The sequence below is a fragment of the Triplophysa rosa genome, unplaced genomic scaffold (assembly GCF_024868665.1).
Source record: "Triplophysa rosa unplaced genomic scaffold, Trosa_1v2 scaffold85_ERROPOS632958, whole genome shotgun sequence".
Classification (NCBI taxonomy): Eukaryota; Metazoa; Chordata; class Actinopteri; order Cypriniformes; family Nemacheilidae; genus Triplophysa; species Triplophysa rosa.
In genome coordinates this window covers 177,129-187,975 of record NW_026634872.1, presented here as the reverse complement: position 1 = coordinate 187,975, position 10,847 = coordinate 177,129, and the positions used below count along the sequence as shown (strand labels likewise).

At 39.0% G+C, this 10,847-nt stretch overlaps 1 protein-coding gene across 5 annotated transcripts; it reads left to right on the top strand.

The window, feature by feature from the left end:
• The first annotated feature begins 6,900 nt into the window (after window positions 1-6,900).
• On the top strand, window positions 6,901-10,572 carry LOC130551275 (UDP-GlcNAc:betaGal beta-1,3-N-acetylglucosaminyltransferase 7-like). Of its 5 annotated transcripts, none has more exons than XM_057328832.1 (3): window positions 6,901-6,955; window positions 8,737-8,847; window positions 9,085-10,572. In XM_057328832.1, the coding sequence occupies exon 3, from the start codon at window positions 9,086-9,088 to the stop codon at window positions 10,289-10,291; it is 1,206 nt and encodes a 401-aa protein (XP_057184815.1). In that variant the 5' UTR covers window positions 6,901-6,955; window positions 8,737-8,847; window position 9,085; the 3' UTR covers window positions 10,292-10,572. The 5 variants fall into 5 exon arrangements, with proteins under 5 accessions (XP_057184815.1, XP_057184816.1, XP_057184814.1 ...); XM_057328833.1 differs by lacking the exon at window positions 6,901-6,955 and adding an exon at window positions 7,772-8,159; XM_057328831.1 differs by lacking the exon at window positions 6,901-6,955 and adding an exon at window positions 7,772-8,256.
• The last annotated feature ends 275 nt before the right edge of the window (window positions 10,573-10,847 follow it).

Below are 10,847 nucleotides of genomic sequence, written 5' to 3'. Positions count from 1 at the left end.
CTGAGCAATACAGAAAGCACATGACAAAAGCACACAGCTTAATGATTTAATGAAAGAAAACACTTATTGATTATATTGATAATTAAATCATACTTTTATCTGAAAAATATTCCCACACCATATATTGTATAAAGTAGTATATTATGTTACAGTTTATGGCACACACTCACACTGTTCCTGAATCTTCTACAGAGCGGAAAGGCGAAGGTTTCATGGTGGGCGAGGTCACATGTTCACTAAAGAGCAAGAGACAGCTATCGTGAATTTGGTTTTGGCCAATAATGCTATTAGAATTCCTGAAATACACAACAATATCATTAATGATGCCACAATTTTTGCAAACATAAATGCTGTGAGTCCCTCCAGAAAATATATATATATATATATATATATATTTCGTACTGTGTACAGTACTCACTGTATTCACAACCACAAATGCTTACAGCAACAAAACAAAACAGTAAATAAAAAGTTTGGTTTCAATCTTGCTTTTGTTTTTACAGTGAATTTTCAACATCTCTCTGCCAATTTCTTTCAATCTTGTACAGAAATGTACTAAGGATCTCATGAAAGAAGAGCTTTAGGTTTTGAATAACTCTGTGTATATGATATATCCAAAAATATAAGGTGTTTGCAACAGAAGACAAATGTTTGCATTTGAAATGTGTTTGTGATATTTTTAATGTAGTGCTTCATTTTGCAAGAGATGTGAGGCATTTTGTGTGTGCAATTCTTGGATTTGTGGGGAAAGTTGTGAAAAAAAGAGGCAACGTTTTGAAAATGTGTGTAAGCAGTTGAAAAAAACTGTAATAAAGTCTTGTCTTTCTTACCACCGCAGCCCTGCACTTGGGTTTTTCTGCGCGCTGTCACACCCCGGTCGTGACCGTACCTTGACACATTGATTCCTATTCCAGTGAAGAGTTTGAGGAAGTGTTGGTTGATTGTATCAGTCCTTTGCCGAAAACTAAAGTAGGTAACCAATATTTGTGTACCCTAATGTGTAGGTCAACACGTTTTCCCAAAGCTATTCCTTTACGGAAAATAACTGCTCCAGTTATTGTGAAAACTTTGACTAAGTTTTTTTCTACGTTTGGTCTTCCTAGGGTTGTCCAGACAGATCGAGAGACAAATTTCCTATCACGTGTTTTTGTGCAATCTTTGGAATCGTTGGGGATACAACATAAAACTTCTACCGCTTACCATCCCGAAAGTCTAGGCGCAATTGAAAGATTTCATCAGACGTTGAATAGTGTGTTGAGAAAATTTTGCATGGAAACGGATAAAGATTGGGATGAGGGAGTTCCTCTAGTGATGCTTGCTATACATGAATCAGTACAAGAGTGGCTAGGATTTAGTGCGGCTGAATGTTTTTCACGGACCCTTGAAGATCCTTAAAGATAAGATGATCGAGAGTAATGCAGAAACCAAGGAAAATGTTTCTGACTACGTTCATCGATTTAGGGAAAGACTTAGTGCTTCTTGTGAGTTGGCTCAGCATTCTCTGAATGACACTCAGGGTAAAATTAAAAGACGTCATGATGTGAAAGCTGTTGTACGAACTTTTCTACCAGGTATTAGTAAGTATTCGTATTATTACCTATTTCTGGATCTGCTCTGTCAGCTCGATTTACAGGTCCGTATGAAGTAGTTCGTAAACTTAGTGAGACTAACTATATTGTCGGTACTCCTGACAGAAGGCAGAAAATGCGAGTGTGTCATATTACAGTTTTTTTCAACTGCTTACACACAAAATGTTTACTTGTCACACAATTTCTGAAACCTGACACTCAAACACCAGAACCACACACCAAATAGGCAAAACCATACACTAATTCTCGACCTTTGACTCAGTTTTCAGTTTCATAAAACACTTTTTGCAAAACACAACACACAATTCTCTATGTAACACACACAAATCTTACAGGAAGTATATTGATTTCATTTTTCAAACACAACCAATCAAAATACCACACTAATTCATCAGTGCTAACACTCATTGCTTTACTTAACATCAACCAATCATGACTTTAGAAGTCAAATTATAGGTTTTGAACAATGGATGCAAACAATGCAGACAGAGTAAGGGGAGTTGGAGGGAGAGCCAGAGGACGAGGTAGAGTTCGAATTAGAGGACGAGTCGGAAGAAGAGGAGGAAGACGAGGAACAAGAAGTGTGGTCTTGAATGAGATCAGGGCTACAGTCATTGATCATGTGATAAACCACGGTTTACTGTAACAACAAGAGAGGCTGTACAGAGAGTCCAGCCCAATTTGAGTCGATTTACAATGGCAGGTATAATTCGAACCTTTAGAAATGAGAACAGGTATGTAACAATCTACTGTTATGTACACATGATCTAATGTACACAAACAGTAGGCTATAATACATCTATTTTACAGTAGTACCCTTGCATTCATTTACTACGATGCACTGCATTGGTCACAGTCTGGTGAGGTATCAAACTGTACAACAGAAGACATTCTGACCATATATTGTATAAAGTAGTATATTATGTTACAGTTTATGGCACATACTCACACTGTTCCTGAATCTTCTACAGAGTGGAAAGGCGAAGGTTTCATGTTCACTGAAGAGCAAGAGACGGCTATCGTGAATTTGGTTTTGGCCAATAATGCTTTTAGAATTCGTGAAATATACGCAACCATATGCTTACTGTAATGATGCCACAATTTTTGCGAACATAAATGCTGTGAGTCCCTCAACAATACATTGTGTCCTCCAGAATTTTTTTTTCCGTACCGTGTACAGTAATACTGTATTCACAACCAGCAAAAACATAAATAAACACAAGAAATAAAAAGTTTGGCTTTTGTTTTTACAGTGAATTTTAAACATCTCTCTGCCAATTTCTTTCAATCTTGTACAGAAATGTACAGAGGAGCTCATGAACTAAGAGCTTTAGGTTTTGAATAACTGTGTGTACATGATATATCCCAAAATATAACATTACGGTAAAAGTGTTTGCAACAGAAGACAAATGTTTGCTTTTGAAATGTGTTTGTGACAGGGCCAGATTAACACTTCACTGTACCCGGGGCAACAATATTCAAGGGCCCCATCATCACGACCCCAGGATCACCATAATCTGCAGGCAAAATACATAATAAATTACAGTAATACAGTAAATATACTCAATATTTCAATAACTAACTGTCATCAAGTGCATTTTGATGTACAGATGTGCAAATGCTCATAGAACTACAAATGCACCACAGTGTTCTCTTGTCAAGGCCATTCACTCATGATGTTATGAAAACAAAACGCATTGGCATCAGTATAATATGGCAAAATTGACCCACTACATAGAGAGTTAAGGAAGTGTCCTCCATTTTCACAAAAAAATAAATAAGAAACCACTTTCAAAGCATCCAATATTTATTTAACAACACCTACTCCCAACACAAATGTATTGAATTGATAGAGCCATCACAGAAGAAGTCCACAGACAAGACACAAACAAAAATCCATAATCTCCTAGAATCAAGTAGCATTTTGGTCCTCAGTTCATTTTAAACAGAAATCACCCTGTCACCTCAGAATTCAACAGGACAATCAAGTTATAGTGCAATATAAACATTTTGAAATCTGCTGTTTTCTCTCAACAACAATAAACAATTTACAGCATTTTCATGGAGCCACCACAAGGAAAAAATAAATAAAATGCAGTATCATCTGCTCCTAAACTCATTTGAACTTGTTTTAAAACAGAAAACAACCTGTCACATCACAGTTCAACAAGACAGGCAAGGGTTAAACATTTTAGTGCAAGATAAACATTTGGAAATCTGTCAATTTCTCTCAATTAGACAAGACAAAAAGAAATGCTACATAATCTGGCAATGAAGCAGATCGTTGGTGAGGGAGCGTGTCCTACTCCCAAGTCCGGACTCCCTCACCGATGCAAGACACTTGGCAGCCCGATTCTGGAAAGCTGCAGGCCCTCGGAAGATCACCTCTTCACGGAGCGGCTCTGTAACCGGCCCCCACAGTGCAGGATCCACAGGGAGTAGAGGCGTTGAGGTACAGGGGCTGCTCGCAGACTCGACGAGCGGCTCAGATGGCGGTGAGACTCGACCATCACCGCTTCCCTCAACGGTCGCACTCGCAGCAGAATCCGGGCCGTCGGTTGAAGATGCTGCCGGGGCTCTTCGCTCTCGGGGCTGTGAACATTAGCTAGCGCCGGCAGTTAAGAAATGTCCTGGCTAGCTGAGCTGTCCTCGTTGACGGATGCTGCCTTAGCAGAACAGTTGCTAACGTTTACTAGCGTGAAGAAATTCCCTATTTTCGGTATATATTTTAAATTTTCTGCGTTCCTGATATCCTTCTCCTTTTTTAATTTCCATTTAGCGCTCCCACTTAGCTTCTCCATGTTTGCATTTTTTGAGTTGTGTTGTGTAGCGGCGCTTGCCGTCACGCGACCGGCTCAGTGCACATTGATTGGCGCCACCGCCCTGGGCCCTTTAGAGGTCGTGGGCCCCTGGGCAATTGCCCAGTTGCCCATATGGTTAATCCGGCCCTGGTTTGTGATATATTTAATGTAGTGCTTCATTTTGAAAGAGATGTGAGGCATTTTGCATTTTGTGTGTGCAATTCTTGGATTTGTGTGTAAAGTTTTGAAAAAAAGAGGCAACTTTTTGAAAATGTGTGTAAGCAGTTGAAAAAAACTGTAAGATGCTTAAGGCATATAATGTACGAGATAAACTGGAGGATGCTGTGAAAGAACCAGGAAAAGCAGTAATGACTGTGACCACTGTGGTTGTGTCTATTGCAGAGGCAGTAGACGATGATTTATTGTTGAGAAATACTTCTCATCAATGTAGTAAGTTGGAGAATTCAGTTATTCTCCATGTCTCGTAGTTAACAAACCTGATGGATCTTGTCGTTTTTGTACGGATTACCATAAGATAAATGCTGTAACCGTTCCTGATTGTTATCCTCTTCCTCGAATGGAAGATTGTGTCGATATCCTCTGTTCCGCTAAATTTGTGAGTAAGCTTGACTTGTTAAAGGGGTACTGGCAGGTTCATTAATGCGGCGAATAAAAGTGAAAATGATAGCGCACTTAGCAGCGTTGTTCCTGAGGCTGATCTACCGCAGGAAAGGTAGCCGTAAGCGTGATGACGTGTGTGACGGAGGACGGTGTGTGACGCGAGCTTCTGGCTTGTTGCTCTCGAACACGCTCCAGAGAATTCCGGAGAAGTAATGGCATTTGAAACGGTTTGCAAACATTTTCAGAAAAGCCACTCTAAGCGTGTGGGCACAACGGAAACGGATGATTCCGATGACTTCGCGTTGATAACACGCCTGATGCACCCGAAACACTCATCAGAGACCTTGCGCAATCTACTCAGACCTGCAGTCTGAATCTGCTGTTGTGGAAAGGAACCCACATTTTTCCCGTGACGAATCTGGAACTTTTATTAGCAACCATATATTTCCATGAACTCTGATTAATGTTACTTGCTGTTGTGTTAAAAACTGAAATTCTCAAATTGTATCCTGAATTACTTCCTTATTTATGGGCACATGCACTGACCGTTGATCATTATTATTATTTTGTTTTTTTTGGGAGGGGAAAATCTTGTGAAATTCTTTCATAATGATTAAATGAATATGAGAATTTAACTTTGTTTGTTTCATATACAGTATACATATTATCTGTTTTGTATGTAACCAGTGGCATAGAGCTATCTGGGAAAAATAATTTTGACAGTTCTTGCTGTCTGGCGCCCGAACATAAAGTGAAGTAATATATACTGTATATTTTTTGTTAAATATAATACCTGGGTGTAGCCACCGTTACAATGTAATGGCATTCGGATTGCGAAAAGCACCTGCCACATTCCAAAGGTTAATCCAAACTGTTTTAGCTGGAATACCTAACTGTAATGCTTATTTGGACGATCTGGTGATCTTTTGTGACAATTGGACAGAGCATATGACATTACTTCACGCAGTGTTCGAACGTTTGAAGAGTGCTTCTTTGACTCTAAATTCAGCCAAATGTGTATTCGGTCAAGCTACTGTTACAGGTTGGGCAGGGAGAAATAAATCCTGTTGAAGCAAAAGTTGTGGCTACTGCTGATATTCCTATACCTACTACAAGACGAGAATTAAGACAATTTCTTGGTATGGTCGGATACTACAGAAACTTTTGTAAGAATTTTTCTACTGTTGTAACTCGTCTAACTAATCTTCTTAGTCCAAAGCGCACATTTGCGTAGACTGAAGAATGTCAGTTTGCATTTGAGAGTGCTAAGGCTCTACTGTATAATACACCTGTTCTGGTTGCTCCGAACTTTAAATGTCCTTTCAAATTGGAGGTTGATGTGAGTGATGTAGGTGCGGGAGCATTTTACTTCAAGAAGGTGAGGATGGGATAGATCACCCGGTCTCCTTTTTCTCTCATAAGTTCACGAAAAGTCAAGTGAATTATTTTACCATTGAGAAAGAAACTTTGGCGTTGTTATTCTCTTTGAAGTATATCTGGGTGAATTTACCTACAGTTGTTTATACCGATCATAACCCCATTGTTTTTCTTTCCCATATGTACAACGCAAACCAACGACTTATGTGTTGGGCTTTGTTTGTACAAGGATATACAAATCTTTTTTGATGAAAGGAAATAAATTCATACTTGATATCATGCGTTGTTTTACTTATTATATAACTGTTTTTATCTTAGATGGTTGTGAATAAAAAAATCATATAGCACGATTTTGAGTGTTATTGGTGGTTTTGCATGGGGTCTCTGGTTAAGACGGTTGGCTAATGTCATTGTAAGTCCAGATATTTCAATCTTTTCTAGAATGTGGGTGTCTTTTACTTTTCTGTAAAGCTGCATTTCCAGTAAGGTAAGATCTCAGCACATACGCTTCTGGCCAGTTACGAATACATGTCTTACTTTAGATGTAGCATCTGAGACTCGCAGACTGTAAGTATATCCATGTGATTTATAATAGTTTTTACAAATGTTAGATTCAATTTGTGTTAAACAACTAAGTTAATTCCCATGAGAAAATAACATACACAGCTGTTTTAAGAGATCCAGTTGATCTTAGATGTTGTTACACCATGTTAAACACTGTTTTACTTACAAAGGGAAACAGATTAATATTGTTTCCCTTTCTGTTGTATTACTTTATTTATTGCTTTTATTAAATCTACTAATCTATTTAAATCTGTGTAGGATTAAATCTAGTTAAGGACACTTTCAAGTACATTTAGAAATATCTGTATTTTATGAGTGTTTTTATTTTGGTAAAGTTGTAGTTCACTACATTATAAAGCATATATCATACTTTTTACTCATCAACATTTCATGAATAAAAGTTTCTTTCTACCTTTTAATGCTGAAGTACATTCAAATTTAGTAGTTTCTTTTTCAAAGTATTTTTACCTTTAAAAGTGGGAAAGTACTAGATTTAAAAAATGGACAGGGCTTGACGCCGGCTGCACCGGGCCGGCTCCCGGCTGCACCGGACTAGGCACGACACTGGACACAACACTGGACGCCGGACTGGAAGCCGGCTGGGACGCCGGACTGGAAGCCGGCTGGGACTCTGATCGATCCCCGGCATACAGCCATATCGCATCAAAGTCCAGCGGTCTCAGCGACCTCATCTCCGCACGCGAGAGTGGCTCCCTGAGACCGGCGTTGAACAGCTTCACCAACTCCTCCTCCCCGAACACAGTCTCCTCTGCAACTTCGAGGAACCGGCCCGCGTAATCATCTACGTCTACGGTTCCCTGGCGAATGCCACAGAGGAGACGAGCCTGGTGGGAGCGAACAGTGTCCATGCTGCCTGCTGGGTTCATAAGTGGCTCGTGTATTCTGTCACGGAATACGTGGAGAGAAGAACCCAGATGCAGGCAGGCAGTGAAGGGGTTAACAAAAACAAGACTAATTTAAACAAAGAACCAAAACACTGCACAAACAAAACACCCACGATGGGGATAACAAAACTAAAAAAATACAAACAAAACAAAAGACTTCCCACGAAGGGGAAAAACAAAAACAAGGACAACAAAAAACTAAACTAAAAGACACGACCAAACATCTAACATCAAAACACGAAAGGGTAAACCACAAAACTCACAGACGACGGGCAAGGCTGGGAACAGGAACACTGGACAAGGTGGATAGCACAAAACAGTCAATACTCAACGTAACAGTACACAGACCAAACGTAATACATGAGCACAGGACAAGGAAACAAGAGGGCATTAAATAGGGTAAGACAAACGAGGGATAATAACAAAGGGCAGGTGAGGGTAATGAAACACAGCCGGGAAACAATACAGGAAACGAGAGGGGCGGGGCCAATGACGAGACACTGGAGAGAACGCATATTATTGTCAAAAGGACAACAATATGTTTCTCTCCACACATAACCAAAGACTTTGTCATGGCTCTGCCTCAGGAGCAGGAAATCCAAGACTAGGTGAGGCAGAACCATGACAATCACAGTATAGAGAGCTAAGTTTTTTTTTTTTTTGAACGAGTAGAAAAGAGATAGAAGTCAGTTAGTGACTTCTAGCTATAGGCTACTGCGTTTTTTTACAAGAAAAAAACATTAAGTAAAAGTAAACCTACTTCACTGCTATATATCTCTGATTTAAATCTACTAATGTGTATAATATTATGTATTAACATTTTTGCTATGCCTTTTGCCTTTGAAAGCAAATTACCTTCTTTGATCTTTTTCTTTACAGACTGTAAAGAGTCTTCACTGGAGATCAGCTGTGTGTTTCTTCTGATTTTGAAGTTCCAGGAAATCGTTCAAATAAAAAGACTACATATAAGGATTACGGCTTTAAATACAGGTGATATGTTTATTTAACAATTACCTGTTTAGATACTCTAAAAATGTACATTAAAAATAATACTTTTTTGTAAGTGCCCTTTTTCTGAAATGATAAAATACAGTAATTCTGCAAAATGGACATTTTTATCAAAAATATTACAAAGTAACGCATTCACGTTTTTTTATTAATATTTTTATTTTTTTATCAAATAACAAAGGGTGGGCAGGAATTGACATATTTGCATTTTTTATCCAGAATGTACACCAACAAACAGCGTCAGGTTTATCACTGCATTGGTCTCATGTTCTTCTTGTCGGTAGTGATGTTTACTATCATCCAGATTGAACACATCAGCTTACAAAAGGCCTCGGAGCCGGAGAGAATTGAAAGACAGACGCGAATGGAGAAAGAAATAGACCTGCAAAATAAGAGCACCCACTCCGTTTCTGTAAACTTCAGTACGGAGATCATGCAAAGAATGGAATTGCTCGCAGAACATCCCAAAGAATCCACAACATGGGATATCATCAGCTCCAACTGCAGCGCCAGCCTCAGTTTCTTATCCACAGAATGGTTCACAAGTCTTAACTCCGATTTTAAGCAATTTCTGCTCTACCGGCATTGCCGATACTTTCCTATCCTCATGAATCACCCAGTCAAGTGTGCCGGAGATGTGGACTTGTTGATGGTCATCAAGTCTGTGATAACACAATATGATCGCAGAGAGGTGATAAGACAAACTTGGGGCAAAGAGCAGACTATCAATGGGAAAAATATCAAGATCCTTTTCCTTCTTGGGACATCTTCCAATGAAGGAGAGAGAGCCAACCATCAAAAACTTCTGGAATATGAGAATTACATTTATCAGGACATTCTTCAGTGGGACTTCATGGATAGCTTCTTCAACCTCACCCTAAAGGAGATTCACTTCCTGAAATGGTTCTCCATGTACTGCAGAAACACAAGCTACATCTTCAAAGGAGATGATGACGTGTTTGTCAACGTTCCCAACATCTTGGAGTATCTGGAGGCAAGCAAAGACTTGAAAGACCTTTTTGTGGGTGATGTTCTTTTTAAAGCCTATCCCATTCGTAATAAGATGAGCAAGTACTACATCCCTGAAGTCTTGTATGAAAAGAACTACTACCCACCGTATGCTGGTGGAGGTGGTTTCCTGATGAATGGTCCCCTTGCGCGTAAACTCTACGGAGCATGTGAAACTCTGGAACTTTATCCCATCGATGATGTGTTTCTTGGGATGTGTCTAGAAGTGCTTCAGGTAAAACCAGTTCAGCACAATGCATTCAAAACCTTTGGGATTGTTAGGAATGAAAACAGTAAGATGAATAGGGAGCCATGCTTTTTTAGGGACATGATAGTGGTACACAAACTGCTCCCACCAGATCTGATCAACATATGGAGTCTGATCTATAGTGACTTAGATTGTTCAAAGAAAATTTGAACAAATTTTGTAGTGAAAGACTGTGATTAATCATGAATAATAATTTTTAACGTAAAGTGGTATGCCTTAACATTTTCAACTGTCTTTGTCATTTGAGCATAAACAGGGCTACAAACTGGTAAATAGGCTTTCTAAATCCTCCAACAATCCATTTTGCTTTTGTTTGTGCAATTTCTCAAGGTTTACAAATGTCTTCATATGTGACTACTGCTCTGTATCCAAGTCATGGCCACGAGGTGGTGTGACACTATCTCTTGTTTGCTTTAAATAAATAATGTGATTTTAAGTAACACATTGTCTCTGAGTTTGTTCATTCCTCCTTTCCCTGTTACCAAAATCAATGATATCAGCAGTGCTCTAGGACTACCAAAAGTTGTCTTTAACAGCTGAAAATCCACTTAAGATATTATCTAAGCTACTTCAATGTGCTTCTTTTGTAAAGTTTATCAACACAGTTGCACAGATATGGTTGAACTCGATTTCATCTTTCTCAGCGGGACTACAACTTAGTATTTTCATTTTATAATTACTTCTCTTTTATCTCAGTTTTGTAGTC